A 19461-nucleotide genomic window follows, 5' to 3' on the forward strand; every position below is an offset into this window, starting at 1 on the left:
GGGCCTTGATATGAAAAGGGTTGAAAACCACTGACCTCTCTAATGTCCAACCTCTCTCTCCACTGCTGTAGGCTCCAGACTTCAGTGTGGTGGGCGCTGGCGGCGGAGAGAAGATCCTCCTGTTCCGACACCAGCTCACCTCGGAGGAGGAACAGCTGCTCCACCGCCTCACGGACCAGGATGCACTGCAGGACGGAGACCTCATCGAGGTCATCATCGCAGGTTGGACGCTCGGCCGTCTGCTGAGAAAGAGCAGGCAGTACCACGGCTACACCCCGTTGTTTTGTATTTACTTATGAAAAGATGAAAATAACACTGAGGTGTCAACATAAATACAATAAGAAGATACCATAGAGCAGGGGTAGGCAACTTTGACGATGGAGAGAGCCACTATGGGCCATATTCAGACCGCAGCCATCTTGCCAGCAAGGTGATACCTAGGTGTATACTTCCCAAAGTTCCCATAGACAGCCCATTCATCCAAACAGAAAGGTCCCATCTAATTATATTAAACTACATCAAAATCATCTGCAAGGAATTTCTTGACAGGAAGTAGCTCATAACATGTCTAAGGTGGATTTTTATTAAACAAAAACTTTACAGATTGAAAGAGGATAATTCAAGCTTTCCCTGCAGCTGCAATGTTGGTGATTTTGACGTAGTTTAATATAATTAGAGAGGACTTTTCTGTTTCGATGAATGGGCTGTCTATGGGAAATATCACCTAGGTATCACCTTGCTGTCAGTGTCAAGATGGCTGCGGTCTGAATATAGCCAATAGTTCCACACTCACTCCAGAGGGCCACTATATTTCCACACTCACTCCAGAGGGCCACTATTATTTCCACACTCACTCCAGAGGGCCACTATATTTCCACACTCACTCCAGAGGACCACTATATTTCCACACTCACTCCAGAGGACCACTATAGTTCCACACTCACTCCAGAGGGCCACTATATTTCCACACTCACTCCAGAGGGCCACTATATTTCCACACTAACTCCAGAGGGCCACTATAGTTCCACACTCACTCCAGAGGGCCACTATATTTCCACACTCACTCCAGAGGACCACTATAGTTCCACACTCACTCCAGAGGACCACTATAGTTCCACACTCACTCCAGAGGGCCACTATATTTCCACACTCACTCCAGAGGGCCACTATTATTTCCACACTCACTCCAGAGGGCCACTATAGTTCCACACTCACTCCAGAGGGCCACTATATTTCCACACTCACTCCAGAGGACCACTATAGTTCCACACTCACTCCAGAGGGCCACTATATTTCCACACTCACTCCAGAGGGCCACTATATTTCCACACTCACTCCAGAGGACCACTATAGTTCCACACTCACTCCAGAGGACCACTATAGTTCCACACTCACTCCAGAGGGCCACTATATTTCCACACTCACTCCAGAGGGCCACTATTATTTCCACACTCACTCCAGAGGGCCACTATATTTCCACACTCACTCCAGAGGACCACTATATTTCCACACTCACTCCAGAGGACCACTATAGTTCCACACTCACTCCAGAGGGCCACTATATTTCCACACTCACTCCAGAGGGCCACTATATTTCCACACTAACTCCAGAGGGCCACTATATTTCCACACTCACTCCAGAGGGCCACTATATTTCCACACTAACTCCAGAGGGCCACATTGCATAGCCTATTACTGTCATAGCAAAAAATAGCCGTTCTACAAGCTCAAAACGCACTATTTTTGCTATTATTGGAATTGAATACATACACACACATACATAGCAGTTGGAGCGGTGGTTCTGGACAACCGGATCTCCATAATTACATGCCAGACCATTCTCGAGATATGGGAACTACAGACGTGCACACATGAGACGGATGGAGAATGTCACTTTTGCCACTTTATAGTATTATTGCGTTTGTGTCACAGTTACGTAGTTACACATTGTACCCAAATAATGTTATGCATCATGTTGTTCCATTTGGGCCAAATGTATTGCTTTGTTACAGTGTATATATAGCCTACATATTGCTTGTTCTTAGCATGTGCCCCGCCATGTGCCAAATATTCATTTATTCATGACTTAATCTTTCCATCATAAACTACTAAAAACTCAGTTTTCCATTCATTCTGACCCGACCCATGCAGGATCGGCCATCGTCACAGAGATGAAGATCCGCCCACACTCTCTGGTCGTCCAATCGTATCGCACGCCCACCTTCTGCCACCACTGTGGGGAGATGCTGTGGGGACTCGTTCGTCAGGGGCTGAAATGCGAAGGCAAGAATATCAATATGACGATGCAGTTATTCACATACTTCTATTTTTAAGTTGCACATCAATAGGGCCCAGTGTTGTGTTTCTGCTATTGTCTGTCTCCGATTCCCCTTTATTGCTTTGTCAGTTTCTGACCGTCTCTGACCATCCCCTCTGACTCTCTGCGATTCTCATTTTTTCCATACATATTTATTGTCTGTAGTTGCTGAACATTAACTACATCCAAAATGTGGCACATGGAGCCATAACTATTGTGACTTTAAACAGACAACATATCATCAAAGTGCTTGACTTAAACCTCTCTTAAAGTCTCTCTCTTGTAGCAAAATCACAAGTCACTAAAATGAATCGGACAGCCAACTAGTGCTGCACCATTTTTCATGATTCTTCACAAAATGAGATTGCATAGGTGTCGTAGGTTGATTAATTGTGCCCTCTACCCTCTCTCTCTCATATCCAGGGTGTGCTCTAGACTTCCATAAGCGCTGTGCCCTCCAGCTGGCCAATGACTGTAGTCTCTCTCTCTCTCTCTCTTATATCCAGGGTGTGCTGACTGTGCTCTAGACTTCCATAAGCACTGTGCCCTCCAGCTGACCAATGACTGTAGTCTCTCTCTCTCTCTCTCTTATATCCAGGGTGTGCTCTAGACTTCCATAAGCACTGTGCCCTCCAGCTGGCCAATGACTGTAGTCTCTCTCTCTCTCTTATATCCAGGGTGTGCTCTAGACTTCCATAAGCGCTGTGCCCTCCAGCTGGCCAATGACTGTAGTCGTGCGAGGCGTCAGGTGGGCGCCTCACTCTCCCTGTTCCCGCCCAGGAGGCCCAGGGCGCACTCCCTTTCCACGCAGGCAGGGGGCAGTCTGGAGGAGGTGAGAGGGAGTCCAGTCAAGTCAAACTTCAAATGTATTTAAAGTATATTTATTTTGTACAGAATGCATCCTTCACACCGAATGTTTGCAAAGAAGAGATGCAAGATATATGAAACTAGTGAAACTATCTCACTAAGTGTGAGACTCGTGCCAATGAAAATTAGGGGCGGGGTTAGGTTGACGTCAACTCAGGTCTCCCCACTGGGAGCCGAGGTAGAGGGAGTGGGGGAATCAAGCCCCCAGTAAGGCTATCCAACGTTGAAGCTGCCACTACCTACTGGCGAAAAGAGGAACTGCAGCACTTTCATGGAGGTGGACGGACGTTCATGACGTCCTAGGCTAGGCTAGGCTAAACTTCCGCTCGCTCGAGCCATTGAGTTATAATCGTCTTTCCAGCAGTCTTCCGGGTGCTTCAAAACGCCACTGAGCAACTTCTATTGAAATTAATAGCGTGGGGGCGGGGCTAACGCTCCGGTTCGGTCTCTATCCTTTTATTACTCTATAGAGCGTCGCAGTCCCGCCCCCTACCATGGACCAGGAAATTAATCCCAATGCATTTTTCCCATAGAAATTTCAGAAAGTATTTATTTAAAGACGGTTACGCCGCGGACAAAGCCAACTCGAGTCGTGGCAACTCATGACAACACAAACAATATTTTGGACCAAAGAAATAATTACAAAGAAGAAAAACAACAAAAAAAGTGTTGTAACCTGCCGTTTTTTTCTTCTAATTATTTTTTCGGCCCCAAAAATTGTGTTTGTTGTCATGATTTGTCACGACTCGAGCTGGCTTTGTCCGCGGCGTAACCATCTTTAAATAAATACTTTCTGAAATGTCTATGAGGAAAATGAACGGAGAATCATTTCCTGGTCCATGATAAGGGGCGGGACTGCGACGCTCTATAGGGGGAATCTATCAAATATGGTACAAGTTAACTACACTGTCGCGTCAAGAAACGCATAGCCTCTTGTGGGTTTTTTAACAGCTGGTGGATGGAAGTGACACTCGCACGCGGCTGCAACTTGTAGCTACAAGTTAAAGCCGCACGTGAGCGTCACTTCAATCCACCACCAGCTGTCTGAAAAGAAAAAAAAATCACACCCGTGTGAACTGAGTGGTGTAAGGTCATATATAGACTGATCAGCTGTGGTCTGACGTAATGTCTGACGTAATGAAATCACACCCGTGCGAACTGGGTGACCATAGCAACCATGCTCATTTTTTGGTACGAACAGACAGACAGACAAACAGACAGACACGTAAACTAACAAAGCCAGTTGTAGGAGTGGTTTACACCACTCAAAAACGAGACGCGTGGGCTATAGGCACTTTCTTTCCGCTTCTTCGCGCGTATGTGCCCATATCCATAGTACAGTGCGTATGTATGTGCCCATATCCATAGTACAGTGTGTATGTATGTGCCCAGCCCCATATCCATAGTACAGTGTGTATGTATGTGCCCAGCCCCATATCCATAGTACAGTGTGTATGTATGTGCCCATATCCATAGTACAGTGTGTATGTATGTGCCCATATCCATAGTACAGTGTGTATGTATGTGTCCATATCCATAGTACAGTGCGTATGTATGTGCCCATATCCATAGTACAGTGCGTATGTATGTGCCCATATCCATAGTACAGTGCGTATGTATGTGCCCATATCCATAGTACAGTGCGTATGTATGTGCCCATATCCATAGTACAGTGCGTATGTATGTGCCCATATCCATAGTACAGTGCGTATGTATGTGCCCGTATCCATAGTACAGTGCGTATGTATGTGCCCATATCCATAGTACAGTGCGTATGTATGTGCCCGTATCCATAGTACAGTGTGTATGTATGTGCCCATATCCATAGTACAGTGCGTATGTATGTGCCCATATCCATAGTACAGTGTGTATGTATGTGCCCATATCCATAGTACAGTGTGTATGTATGTGCCCATATCCATAGTACAGTGTGTATGTATGTGCCCATATCCATAGTACAGTGTGTATGTATGTGCCCATATCCATAGTACAGTGTGTATGTATGTGCCCATATCCATAGTACAGTGTGTATGTATGTGCCCATATCCATAGTACAGTGTGTATGTATGTGCCCATATCCATAGTACAGTGTGTATGTATGTGCCCATATCCATAGTACAGTGCGTATGTATGTGCCCATATCCATAGTACAGTGTGTATGTATGTGCCCATATCCATAGTACAGTGTGTATGTATGTGCCCATATCCATAGTACAGTGCGTATGTATGTGTCCATATCCATAGTACAGTGCGTATGTATGTGCCCATATCCATAGTACAGTGTGTATGTATGTGCCCATATCCATAGTACAGTGCGTATGTATGTGCCCATATCCATAGTACAGTGTGTATGTATGTGCCCATATCCATAGTACAGTGTGTATGTATGTGCCCATATCCATAGTACAGTGTGTATGTATGTGCCCATATCCATAGTACAGTGTGTATGTATGTGCCCATATCCATAGTACAGTGTGTATGTATGTGCCCATATCCATAGTACAGTGCGTATGTATGTGCCCATATCCATAGTACAGTGCGTGCCTTCACTGAAAATGCTGCTGCCGGGAATCACAACTCTTGGAACAACATTCAGTGACAAACTGGTGAACAACTTGGCAGAATGTGCAGATACGCTGGCGTATACCCGGTATACTGTATGTTGATTTGTTTACAGTTGAGTGAGAAAACAATGTTGCACATTAAGGAAATTAATGTGCTCCTCTTCACCCCAACAGATCAGTAAAACCAAGCCCAAATCCAGACCCCCGTCCTGGGCAGAGCCACCCGTGTGGCTGGGCGTGGGGGGCTCCGGTGTCCCGCACACCTTCCACATCCACAGCTACACCAAACCCACCGTCTGCCAGTACTGCCACCGCCTGCTCAAGGGTCTCTTCAGACAGGGTCTGCAGTGCTCTGGTGAGATATATAACCTTGCATCACACAGCGATTTGGTAACACAGACCAGGCTTTCCTCCGAGGTGGAAAAGCCTGGTCTGTGTTACCAAATCACTGTGTGAACCGATCTGGAGCGGATGGTAATTTACGTCATGTTGTAGTCACTGATTTGTAGTCATCAGGCAGGAAACCACAACCGGAATAAGAACTACCCAGCGGTCAGCGGTCACACAAACATTTAAAGTGCACTTCGTTCATGTTATGACTTTAGCCTTCATTGACGATATACTAGGCTCTGTGATATTGCAGAACTTCTTTCATAGCCAAATAATTCAGTGTATGTTTCTTTTCTCTGACTCGCACAGAGATTTATTTATTTAAGAGTCATAGCAACGTTTCGGCCTTTCGGCCCTCTTCAGGCATGAGGCCGAAAGGTTGCTATGACTCTTAAATAATTAAATCTCTTGAACCAGCAAGTGGCGGTGTGCAGGTCTCCCTCCTTCTCCATACGTTTGCTGCTCTGCTAGGACCGACGCACCTGCTAGAAATTGAACCGGTTGTGCGTTAGTCGTCTCTCTATAACTCTTCATTTTGACTAAAATCCACTTCATGCATCGACTATAAATGGAAAGACATTTCCATTTCCACCACATATAGTCCACAGTGATGATGATGATCATAATAACTTTAGGACGTTGTGTGGAATAGTTTACAGAAAGCTGATATCATAAGAGCTGTGTTCAATTCGCTTTTATTGCACCATCCATCTTCCTCGATCTGTCACCTCTACATACACACATATAAACAACCTTCCTCTGTCACCTCTACATGCACACATATAAACAACCTTCCTCTGTCACCTCTACATGCACACATAACCTTCCTCTGTCACCTCTACATGCACACATAACAACCTTCCTCTGCCACCTCTACATGCACACATAACAACCTTCCTCTGTCACCTCTACATGCACACATAACAACCTTCCTCTGTCACCTCTACATGCACACATAACAACCTTCCTCTGTCACCTCTACATGCACACATAACAACCTTCCTCTGTCACCTCTACATGCACACATAACAACCTTCCTCTGTCACCTCTACATGCACACATAACAACCTTCCTCTGTCACCTCTACATGCACACATAACCTTCCTCTGTCACCTCTACACACACATAACAACCTTCCTCTGTCACCTCTACATGCACACTAACAACCTTCCTCTGTCACCTCTACATGCACACATAACCTTCCTCTGTCACCTCTACATGCACACTAACAACCTTCCTCTGTCACCTCTACATGCACACATAACCTTCCTCTGTCACCTCTACACACACATAACAACCTTCCTCTGTCACCTCTACATGCACACTAACAACCTTCCTCTGTCACCTCTACATGCACACATAACCTTCCTCTGTCACCTCTACATGCACACTAACAACCTTCCTCTGTCACCTCTACATGCACACATAACAACCTTCCTCTGTCACCTCTACACACACATAACAACCTTCCTCTGTCACCTCTACATGCACACATAACAACCTTCCTCTGTCACCTCTACATGCACACATAACCTTCCTCTGTCACCTCTACACACACATAACAACCTTCCTCTGTCACCTCTACATGCACACATAACAACCTTCCTCTGTCACCTCTACATGCACACATAACCTTCCTCTGTCACCTCTACACACACATAACAACCTTCCTCTGTCACCTCTACATGCACACATAACAACCTTCCTCTGTCACCTCTACATGCACACATAACGACCTTCCTCTGTCACCTCTACACACACATAACAACCTTCCCATCTGTCTGCTGTCACAGACTGCAGGTTCAACTGCCACCGGCGCTGCGAGCCGCTCGTCCCCAAAGACTGTCCGGGAGAGAAGAGAAGTGTCAACGGGGAAGGTGAGAAGTAGGCCTGTCCCGAAATCAGGGCCGATCACGTCATTTTCAAATGATCGGAGTCGGATGGGGAGCAAAAACGTGATCGGGGGACATCCCTGGTATCAATATTATAGCCATATCATGATATTAGACTGGATATTATACTATTGTGATATGACAAGTGTTCTTGGGAAAAAATCGGTATCGGCAGATACTCAAAATCAATTGATCGGAATCGGATCGGGAGCAAAAAAAACGTGATCGGGACATCCCTAGTGAGAAGTCATCTGTGACTGTGACAGTCTTTACTCAGCCGAATGTGTATGTGTGTGGTATTATATGTGGTAACCTTATATGAGCTGGCATGTATGGAAACTAACCTAGAAACTTCACTTAGTTCTTGTAGTCAAGCCATATGAGCAAGTATCAACTTCAAGCAAGTGTCATGAAGCTAGCCTGGCGTAGCGATACTAGTATCACTGCCTGGGGCAATATGCATTGCAAAGGCAGATGAAGGACGGCTACGCCGCACGAGGCTATGTCAAAGTCTGCACTGGATCTCCACAGGACGTACATTAATGAGAACAGGTCTAAATGCGACACAGATCATCAATCACACAACGCGTCCACTGTCACACCGCCACAGTGTTATATTTCCTGTATACATGTCATGATGATGTCATACGTTTCAGATTCCACAGCCAGTCACGGCTACAGAGATGAGCCAGAGGACAGCGATGAGTCATCATCATCATCGCTGGATGACAACGACGTGATGGCCATCGACGAGAACCCGCTGTACGGCACCCTGGAAGCTTTCCCCCGGCAGACCCCTATCGGGTAAGACAGTGGGTTCCCTAAATCTTTCATGTCAAGGACTCCCAAAGCATTTCTATACATATATTTCTATTGACTTACCCATTGCATTTTGATGCCGTTTTGCATATTATAATAAGTTATAATTGTTGCCAGCAACCAATTACCCTCTCTGGGTGTTGGCCAGATTGAGGACACTCCCTGATGAGTGCACCTTTGTCCCAATCTTTATAAGTACTAGTTTTACCCCTTTTGTGTCATACCCTGAAGAAGGCAACCTGCTTGCCGAAACGTTGGCATAATAAAGTTTATAGCATCGTGACTACGAGCTGTGCGGCCTCTTTCCTTTCTTAGTCAAAGTTTTATTTCCTGCGGTCAGCACCTCCCCACTACTGGTGTGCGCTCCTACCTTTTTGTTTGTTCAAGGACTCCCAAATTGACACTTAGCCCGCGGACCCCCATTTGAAAAGATATGCCAGGGACCCCCATAAGAGAAGGTTTTTACGGCTCTAGCAGTGATTCTCAAACCCGTTTAATTTCCCCCATTTAAATGGCATTTCTATCTCTGGGACCCCCATTTATATTGTAAAATCAAATGTTAATTTAACTCCATTTCGGGTCCATTTGGTTCCATTTGTACACTCTCAGAGTTACAGACCCATAAGGGTCCATTTGGTTCCAAACTATCATTTAGCTGGGGACCCCCTGGAACTGCCTCAAGGACCCCTGGGTTAAGACCTGAGTGTCAATCTGAACTCTTTCAGAGTCTAAACCGGTGGTTCTCAAACTTGATATGTATTTGGCCGCGCTGTTTTGTCTCTCCTATGTGGACAAAATATTCTTAGTTTTGGGTCTGAGAGGCTAAACGCTAAAGCATTATTCATAGTCTGATTTATCGGTGGTGAGGTGACCACCGCAACTTCAAGTCTTCAACATGACACCTCCGGTGGTCACCTCACCACCGAAAATCCAGACTATGAATAGACCTTTAGTTTAATCTAATCAAATGGTGGTCCGTGGCTCAAATGCTGAAAAGATAATGGGCCTTGATATGAAAAGGGTTGAAAACCCACTGTTCTACAACAACAGCAGACCTTTCCAACGGTCCACACCCCCACCTAGAGGCCCTTGCCGGGTATAGCAGGAGTGCTGTTCAATCATGTTGGAGGTGTGTGTGCGCGTGTGTGTGCGTGTGTGCGCATGTGTGCGTGCGTGCACGTGCGTTACAATTGATTGGACACTAGCACACCTTCAACAAGAGTGGTCCTGTACAGTACATCTGCTAATTTTGAACAAAAAATTTAACACAAATCTGTTCTTCTGGTAGTGGGGTCCCTGGCACATAACATTTTCAGATGGGGCGGGTCCGCGGCCAAATACATACCAATTTGGCGGTCCTTGACTTGAACATGTTCCCGAGACAAAACATTGAGAACTTTGGATGTGAGCTAGAGTTCTGAACATTAAGGCCTGGCCCTAACGGGGCCCTAACGGGGCCCTAACTGGTCCGGCCCGAGGCTTGGCCCCATTCGACTAATTAACAGTCATTTTAGGCCCGAACCGGGCCCTAAAGCATTAGGTAAGGTCGGGTTTGGACAGAATTTGAAGAACGCTAATGTTTTTTTTACCTCGGCTTTGAGCGTTGTGTGACGTGTGGTCCATCCATCCATCCATCCACCCCAGGCCCTGTTTCAGCAGCTACATCCCTCTGATGAGGCTGGTTCAGTCTGTGCGTCACGTCAAGAGCAGAGCCAGCAGACCGGCGTTGAAGGAGGGATGGCTGCTGCATTACACCAACACTGACACGCTGGTGAGCACACACGCACACACACACACACTCTTTAGGCATTTAGCAGTATACACACACACATACACTGGTGAGCACACGCGCGCACACACACACCATGCAAGTAAACTCATTGAACCACTGATCCGTGACATGGAACACACACACAGTTTGTGCACATTCCCCGCACAGGCTTAACTTATCCTTTGTTGCACGAAAATAACAGCTTTTCAGTTGAAAAATGCAATAAATAGCAATAACCAGTTGTGTTTTTACCTTACAAGGTCATACAAGATACAACAAAAGTATATGTATTCGTTCCTTATTGTCGTCTACAGAGGAAACGTCATTACTGGATCTTGGACTGGAAGAGCATCACTCTGCACCAGAACGAGAACTGCACCAAGTATTACAAGGTACAGTCACAGATCCTTTTAGGCCTGAACAATTTGTTTGCTTATTTAGACAAGCCCCAATTTTGTTATGGCTTGGCTAGGCCAGGCCATACGTTTTCAACCATTGGTCCGGGGACCACCAGTGGTCCTTGAGGGGGTTCCAGGTGGTTCCCAGCTAAATGATGGAGAGTTGTTTGTCCTAATAGGGGTCTATATGTGACACAAATGTGAAGAAGTAAATTAACTGTTCTGGGAGCTTCTTTTTCAGTGTGCAGATATTTCTCCTTTTTGGGTTGAATGTGCACCAGTAACTCGAGAACATAGAATAGCTGATCTGAATTATGCTTTGTGTGCATTCTCTTTGTATGCCTGTACCTGTGCCTTTCATCCAAAAAATGAAATAAAAATGTATTAAAAAAAAAAAGAATAGCTGATCTGCAATCATCTCTCTACTTGTCAAAGTAGATGTCCAAAATCATGGCGTTCGTTTCTTTCTGCCTCTCTCCTCTGTCCTGTTTCTCTCCAACTCCATTGTCTGTCGACCAGGAGATTCCTCTGTCTGAGGTTCTGCAGGTACGAGGGGCCTCTGAACTCTCCACGCGGCCCTCATTGTTACCTGACGACACCACCGCCTCCGCCCACTCCTTCGAGGTGGTGACGGCCGCAGCGGTGCATTGCGTCATCGCTGGCACGGACGCGCAGAGCTGGGAGAACGCTCTCCGTCAAGCTCTCATGCCCATGTCTGGCAGTGGCACGTGTTCAGGGAACCTGGACAACCACGGTGAGGTGACAATAAGGCCCCTTTTCCACCGGGGTTGAACAGGTCAGAATTATGTCTTAGATATAAGTTGCTTTCTTTCGCAACGTTGGCTGTTTTTTCCAAGTTACTGAATTGCAAATAGTCAGCGTGGACATTTGGACAGTCTTATAATGTTGTGTTTGCACAACATCTTTCAACTTCATTCAGTTGGACATGTTGTGAATGTGTGTGTTGTGTTGTGTTGTCGTTACAGATAATGCAGCTCAGAGTGGACTCCCTGTTGTAAGTACAGTATAGCCACTCACAGAGCCTTTTATAATAGCCTGACTGCCTGTTGTACAGTAAGGTACAGTAGTGAGTAGCCACTCACAGAGCCTTAAATAGCCTACATCAGTGGTTTTCAAACAGTGGTCCGGGGACCACCAGTGGTCCTTGAGGGGTTTTCAATCTTCTGGGTGGTCCTGAGCTAAATTATGGAGATAACCAAATTAAACCGTTTGTCATTACATTCATTAAATAAATGTTACCTAGTGCTGCTTTAAGCCCTGTATGCTCTGCTTTAATCAGTTTGAAAAATAATTATTTCTTAAAATTGTTTGGAACATTTAGAAAAGTTTTGACATTTTCATTAAGGTTAATGTGTTAATGTGCTACTGTGTGCAATAATTCAATATTTCAGGATGTCAGCTCAGTCTATCAGATCTCCACAGATGAGGTGCTTGGTTCGGGACAATTTGGAGTGGTGTATGGAGGTAGGGTGGAGGAGTGTTGGAGTGGTGTATGGAGGTAGGGTGTAGGCTTGGATAATGCTTTTTACTCTAAAGTCACTCCTTTACGTTCACTCCAGTGAGTACATCTCTCACTGTCTCACATAATAACTTCAGAACCCTCGTTACCAATCATTTTCATCATGTGTCAGATTTAGTATTTCCTTCACAATATCTCCATCTCCTGAACTGACTAAGCAGAGAGTGAGCTACCAACGCAAGCGTCAGTCAGAACTCTTCCAATGGTCTCAAGTTTCGTGTGGAAACCTCATATCCCAAACCGTTACTTTTCAGGATACAAATAATACGGCATAATTGATACAGATAATACGGCACAGTTGAGTGAATCTGTTGTCAGTGATGTCAGATGTAGAGTTGCTGGCTGGTAGTGATGCACAATTAGTGGAAAAAAGGTTCAGATATAGATTCAGATTCAGATGTGAAGAATTGTGCAGCACTAGTTGGCTGTTCAATCAATCAATTTCATGGAAAAAATGAGAATCGTGTGAGAATCGTGATCTCAATTCTTGTGCAGGAAAATCGAGATTCACATTTGAGTATGAATCGTGCTGCAGCACTACTTCAAATTCAAAAATGTAAAAGGTAACAGCTCGACAAGCTCCAAACGCGTTTTGTGACAGTGTGATCAAGTAGGACTTTTTTTTTGCTCTTCTAGGCTCTTTTTTTGCATTTTATGCCATGAAAGGTGCTATATAAATAACGTTTATTATTGCTATTAATTCATGAAAAAGACATGGAGATGAAGAGGTTTCTTCCCGACAGAGACCATGTATGAGATGTTTCTCTTCATTCCCCCTGCAGGTACTCACAGGCATACCGGCCGCTCTGTGGCCATCAAAGTGATAGACAAGACCCGCTTCCCCAACAAGCAGGAGAGACAGCTGAGGAACGAAGTGGCCATTTTACAGGTACATCTGATCTCTGACAATTATGATGAGTCATTTGTAACTTTAACAGAACTATTATTCTGTTAATGTTTCGGAATCGGATCGAGAGCAAAAAAAACATGACCGTATCAACATTATATCCGTATCATGATTGGACTGGATAATTCATATTGTCTGTGATTTGGGATATTGTACTATTGTGATATGGCATAACTGTTCTATAAAAATATAAATATCGGGCCCAGGCGGTGGCGTAACCGTCTGGGCACCCGACTGGTAATCCAGTCGCAGTGTGCCGCGGGTTCGACTCCCGAGCCCGACACGGCCTTTACTGCATGTCTTCCCCCATCTCTCTCCCGTTTCCTGTCAGCCTACTGTCTGTCCCTTCAAAAACCAATAAAAGGCGTAAGCCGCAAAAAAAATATATCTTAAAAAAAATAAAAAAATAAAAAAATAAATATCGGATCGGGAAAAATCGGTATCGGCAGATACTCAAAATCAAATGATCGGATCGGGAGCAAAGAACGTGATCGGGACATCACATTCCTAATATCAATGGTAATGTTAAGGCTCATTCATAGTCTGGATTTTCGGTGGTGAGGTGACCACCGCTCCGGTGGTGAGGTGACCACTGCTCCTCTGACGTCAGAGCCACTCGGAAAGATTACACACACTAAATCTTATAAACATCATTAATAAATATTTTTTTGCAGTCCCTTTAAATCTTAATCATAGACTGTACCATTACAATCGTCAGTGTTCATGTATCCATTTATGTGTGTGTGTCTGTGTGTGCGTGTGTGTGTGTGTGCCTCTGTGCAGAATCTCTCCCATCTAGGAGTGGTCCTGCTGGAGGGGATGTTTGAGACTGTAGAGTATGTGTTTGTGGTGATGGAGAAGCTCCATGGAGACATGCTGGAGATGATTCTGTCCAGTGAGAAGGGACGGCTGCCGGAGCGCAACACGCGCTTCCTGGTCATGCAGGTATATTAGGGAGGGATGCTCCCATCAGGGTTTTTTGGGACAGATACCGATCTTGTGCGTAAGCCCGTAAGGGAACAAGTTGAATGTTGAATTATTATATGTCAAAACCCACGACCAGGGTGTGGGGAGGAAGGGGAGAATGTTTAAGCCTGTCACAAAGATGCAAAATGATATTATACAATATATCTGATTGACTTTTACACCAATTAAATGGTATAAAAGATCGGTTTCTCAAGATAGGGTAAATTACCGATCACAGATAGGGTAAATTGTAGATCACAGAAAGGCTAAAGCCAATAGTCTGCCTTTTGGGCATTATAGGTGAAAATGTTCCCAAATAAATAAAAATAGCTGATCAACAAGCAACACAACAAGCAACACAGCTTGTAGATCAGTTATTTACTACGTATACAAAAATTGAGCTTAAGATTGGTTCAAACAACGCAATTATTTTGTACTGCTTTCCTCTACACACTGACACAACTGATTTGATCAATTACAAATATACCGTACCAAAGCTTTATAACAGTCAGGACTGTGTGTGTGTGTGTGTGTGTGTGTGTGTGTGTGTGTGTGTGTGTGTGTGTGTGTGTGTGTGTGTGTGTGTGTGTGTGTGTGTGTGTGTGTGTGTGTGTGTGTGTGCGCGCGCGCGCGTGCGTGTGTGTGTGTGTTAGATCCTAGAAGCTCTGAGGTACTTGCACATCAAACACATCGCCCACTGTGACCTGAAACCTGAGAACGTGCTGCTGGCCTCCCCGGACCCCTTCCCTCAGGTGAGTGTGTGACTGTGTGTGCACAAATCACTTGTGCTGCGGGTTACAAATCACCCGTGGCTTCCTGTGAGGTTAGGGTTTGGGATAGTGTTAGTAATGGTCGGACTAATGCCACGCTACGCCTTCTCCTCATCCTCCTCTCTCTCTCAGGTGAAGCTCTGCGACTTCGGCTTCGCCCGCATCATCGGCGAGAAGTCCTTCCGCCGCTCGGTGGTGGGCACGCCGGCCTACCTGGCGCCCGAGGTCATCAGCAGCCACGGCTACAACCGCTCGCTGGACATGTGGTCGGCGGGCGTCATCACGTACGTCAGCCTGAGCGGCACCTTCCCCTTCAACGAGGACGAGGACATCGGGCAGCAGATCACCAACGCCTCCTTCATGTACCCCCGACAGCCCTGGGCCACCATCTCTCTGGGGGGTAGGCAGTGTTCATTTCTCCTTCAGCCCTGGGCCACCATCTCTCTGGGGGGTAGGCAGTGTTCATTTCTCCTTCAGCCCTGGGCCACCATCTCTCTGGGGGGTAGGCAGTGTTCATTTCTCCTTCAGCCCTGGGCCACCATCTCACTGGGGGGTAGGCAGTGTTCATTTCTCCTTCAGCCCTGGGCCACCATCTCTCTGGGGGGTAGGCAGTGTTCATTTCTCCTTCAGCCCTGGGCCACCATCTCACTGGGGGGTAGGCAGTGTTCATTTCTCCTTCAGCCCTGGGCCACCATCTCACTGGGGGGTAGGCAGTGTTCATTTCTCCTGCATGTACCCCCGACATAGCCTGGTAAAACCACTCCCCCTGCTGGACAACATTTGCATTCTGCCAGAAGGGTGAGTCTGGTACTCCGGTCCAAATCAGACCGTAGCGATATGCAGCCGTATGCGGCCGCTAGAGGCGGGATCAACGCAAGACTGATGACATTTTCATTTCAACTTCATGTACCCCTGACAGCCCTGGGCCACCATCTCACTGGGGGCTAACTAGGCAGTGTTGATTTCATCGACTAATACTATGACAAAAAATGTTCGTCGACTACCCTTTTTCACCGACGCAAACTAAATGGAACCTACATGAAAACTAAGCTATGATGAGTAAAAGTGTAATATATAGTGACAATTTCGTCAACAAACATCAAACACTAGACTAAAATGTTAGGAAGAAGGGAGTAGTGGATAAGAGATCCAGTATAAGTCATTTGACACTTGGTTGCATGCTGAAAATAGCCGATCTACAAGCTTGCAGTGCGACGCATTGTGAGCCATTTTCAGCAAGTGTAAAGTTGCGACGGCAAGGTCCGCCAAAACACCTTTTAGACTAAATCAACTGTAGATTTAGTCGACTAAAATCTTATATTTATTTCTACTAAAACTATACTGTCTATACTAACACTAAAACATTCCAGGTGACTAAAATGTGACGAAAACTAAATAAATTAAAACTAAATTAAAATCAACACGGGAGGTAGGGAGTAGGAGTCTGCTTGTTATAGGCCTATAAAGCCAATTTTTACTTGTTTTTCTGTGAGGTTGCTTGAGAATATTGGTAGTCGCTGGGTTTTTTCTGGGCTTGCTTCCATTTATTTTGGAGGACGCCCAAATAAAATCAGTGTATTTAATCCGAAGACCTCCATCTGCAAAAAGGTTTCAAATGATACCGTTTTTGACCAAGGTTAAGTCATTGAATAATTTGTTTGTGAAAGCAGGGAATCAGTATCGCAACGCGAGGCTAGGGAATCATAGCTTAAAATTGCAGCTACAGTATATGATGCATTCATGTCCAGTGGTTTTCAACTAAATTTGTTCATGTCAAGGCCCATTATTTATTCAGCATTTGAGCCACGGATCACCATTCGATGAGATTTCCATTCCATGCTGGTGAAATTAAATGAAATGATTACTATATTTACCCAGGGTATCTGGGCTAAGCTCAAGAACTTGTTTCCAGCCAGGCCCTGCTCATAGAACATTTCATCGTAGTGGTTCAATGCCTTGTTCAAGGGCACTTCAGCGGTGGTAATTTTAACGTGTCGGACCGCTGATTCGAACTGGCGACCTTCCGGTATCAAGACCGCTTCGCAATCCGTTCGGCCACCGCTGCCACTGTTGCATGGTGGTACCAATAGGAGGGATAACAGGCAAAGGTTGATCAAAATAACTATGATTTTACATTCTAATTGTATTTGTGTATCGACTAAATTAACTAGTAAAGCAGATGTTTAACAAAAATTTAACTCTTGAGAGTGCTCATAAGAGTTAAAGATCTACAAGGGTCCATTTGGTTACCAGGCAACTCTCCATCATTTAGCTGGTGACCACCTGGGACCTCCTCAAGGACCACTGGTGGTCCCCGGACCACTGGTTGAAAACCACTGATGTAGACTGTTCTGTTTGTTTGTATTTCTATCTATTTATTTGTTTGTTTATTTAATTCCAACCATCCATTAATGGTGGTATAAGTGATAGTTTAAGTTGAACAATTATTGTTAAAGCTAAATTACAGGACGGTTTGGGGACCATACTCTAAGTTGGGGACCCCCTGGAATTCCCTCAAGGACCCCCGTCCTAAGGTCCCGTCCCCGGCCCAGACCCCACTTTGAGAACCAATGCCATAAGCACACAGGACACATAATTATGCATTTAACAGCCCATTTCTGCACGGCGGCAGCAGCAACCAGCAATAAACTATAATGTAATGTCTTACCTATTATTTGGGAGAAAGTGCCTTCGCCTTCCCTTTCACCATGAATTAATGTATCCAACGGGCAATAGTTTGTTGAATTAGTTTGCAACGCACCTCTCTACCTCTACAGCTCAAACCAAACGTAAACAGAGGTGCAACCATTAACAGGTTCCTGCGTCACGCAGTACCTGTTACAAAGGTTCCTACTGTCTAAAGCAACACACATATATTACTCAAAACAAACTCCTTTCTCAACATCTATTTTATTCCCCAAAGTTAAATAATAAATATATTATTGTTCTAATAGATGTATTTGTCTATAGCCTATATGCTTTTAAAATATATATATATATATATATATTTCTTTTTTTAAAGTCTACGAAACAAACCCCCCCCCCCCCCTGCCCACCACCAGGGGGCGCTGCAGCGCCCTCAGCACCCCACTTCATATCAAAAGTGTCATTGACTCATTGCTGAATAGCATTTACAACCAGTGGTCCGGGGACCAGTGGTCGTTGAGGGGGTTCCAGGTGGTCCCCAGGTAAATGTCGGGGGGACTCAAATAATTAATGGGCCTTGATATAAAACGGGTTGAAAACCACTACCTTATATTATGCCATTCAAACCATTCCACCCTAACAACCACTCTTATGTGGGACATAGCAGGGAGTTATATTGTAATCATTGAATCAAATCTCTTCTGCTTCTCCCACAGCTGTGAGTCTGATCAGTAACCTGCTGCAGGTGTCTACGCGACGGAGGTTCACTGTTGGCAGGGCTCTGGGTCACCCCTGGCTTCAGGTCAGATTCAAAACATTACAATTATTTCATTTTCATGTTGATTCAGATTAGGTGCATGTAAAAAATAGAGTGTGTGTGTGTGTGTGTTATATATATTTTATTTGCATAAACTTTGCATAAAGTGAAATATTTTAAACCCATTTTTGTTTTAATCTTACGGCATACAGCTCATCAGTAATCCAGTATCTCAAACTATTATAATATTACATAGACCACAGAAAAATAAGATGTATTTCCTAAGAAGATAACCCAGTTGTAATAATATAGGGTTAAAACAATCCACCTGACCCTGCATGTCTCTCCCACTTTTCCTCTTCTTTCCATTCATATCTCGGCCTTGACTTGACCTCCAGGACTTCCAGCTGTGGTGTGACCTGAGGGAGTTTGAGCAGCGTATGGGCAGCATGTACCTCACCCACCAGGGGGACGAGGAGCGCTGGAGGCACCACGCCCAGGAGAAAGGCCTGGACTTCCCCTCTCACCTCTCCTGGGACCCCCCACCCCGGGAATGAGCACCACGACATTGACCTTGACCTTATAGCCTGGACGGAGGAGGCCGTAGGTTGAAGCGGGGTTGTGTCAGGAAGCTAGTGTTGGGTTGAATCGTGTTCTCAGTGGGTTTGAGAGGTTCTCAAAGGACCCAGGGGTCCTTGTGGGGTTTTCAGGGGGTCCCCGCATGCAGCTAAACCAAATGGACTCTTATATTTCGGTAACGCAGAGAGTGTATAAATGGAACGAAATGTTCAATTTATACAGCATTGTAGAGTATGTTAATACAATATAACTTATACAATTGGGGTGGTTTTATTTTG

At 45.2% G+C, this 19461-nt stretch overlaps 1 protein-coding gene across 1 annotated transcript; it reads left to right on the top strand.

Annotated features, from left to right (window-relative positions):
* The first annotated feature begins 85 nt into the window (after positions 1 to 85).
* On the top strand, positions 86 to 19162 carry prkd4 (protein kinase D4). Its single transcript, XM_079490636.1, has 17 exons — positions 86 to 222; positions 2152 to 2283; positions 2995 to 3149; positions 5923 to 6103; positions 7932 to 8015; positions 8687 to 8834; positions 10494 to 10620; positions 10935 to 11012; positions 11538 to 11772; positions 12005 to 12033; positions 12431 to 12503; positions 13341 to 13447; positions 14249 to 14410; positions 15085 to 15183; positions 15334 to 15601; positions 18564 to 18649; positions 19003 to 19162. The coding sequence occupies exons 2-17, from the start codon at positions 2172 to 2174 to the stop codon at positions 19159 to 19161; spliced, it is 2103 nt and encodes a 700-aa protein (XP_079346762.1). The 5' UTR covers positions 86 to 222; positions 2152 to 2171; the 3' UTR covers position 19162.
* Positions 19163 to 19461: the final 299 nt, after the last annotated feature.

This window comes from Electrona antarctica (assembly GCF_951216825.1).
Source record: "Electrona antarctica genome assembly, chromosome: 21".
NCBI classification, from domain to species: Eukaryota; Metazoa; Chordata; class Actinopteri; order Myctophiformes; family Myctophidae; genus Electrona; species Electrona antarctica.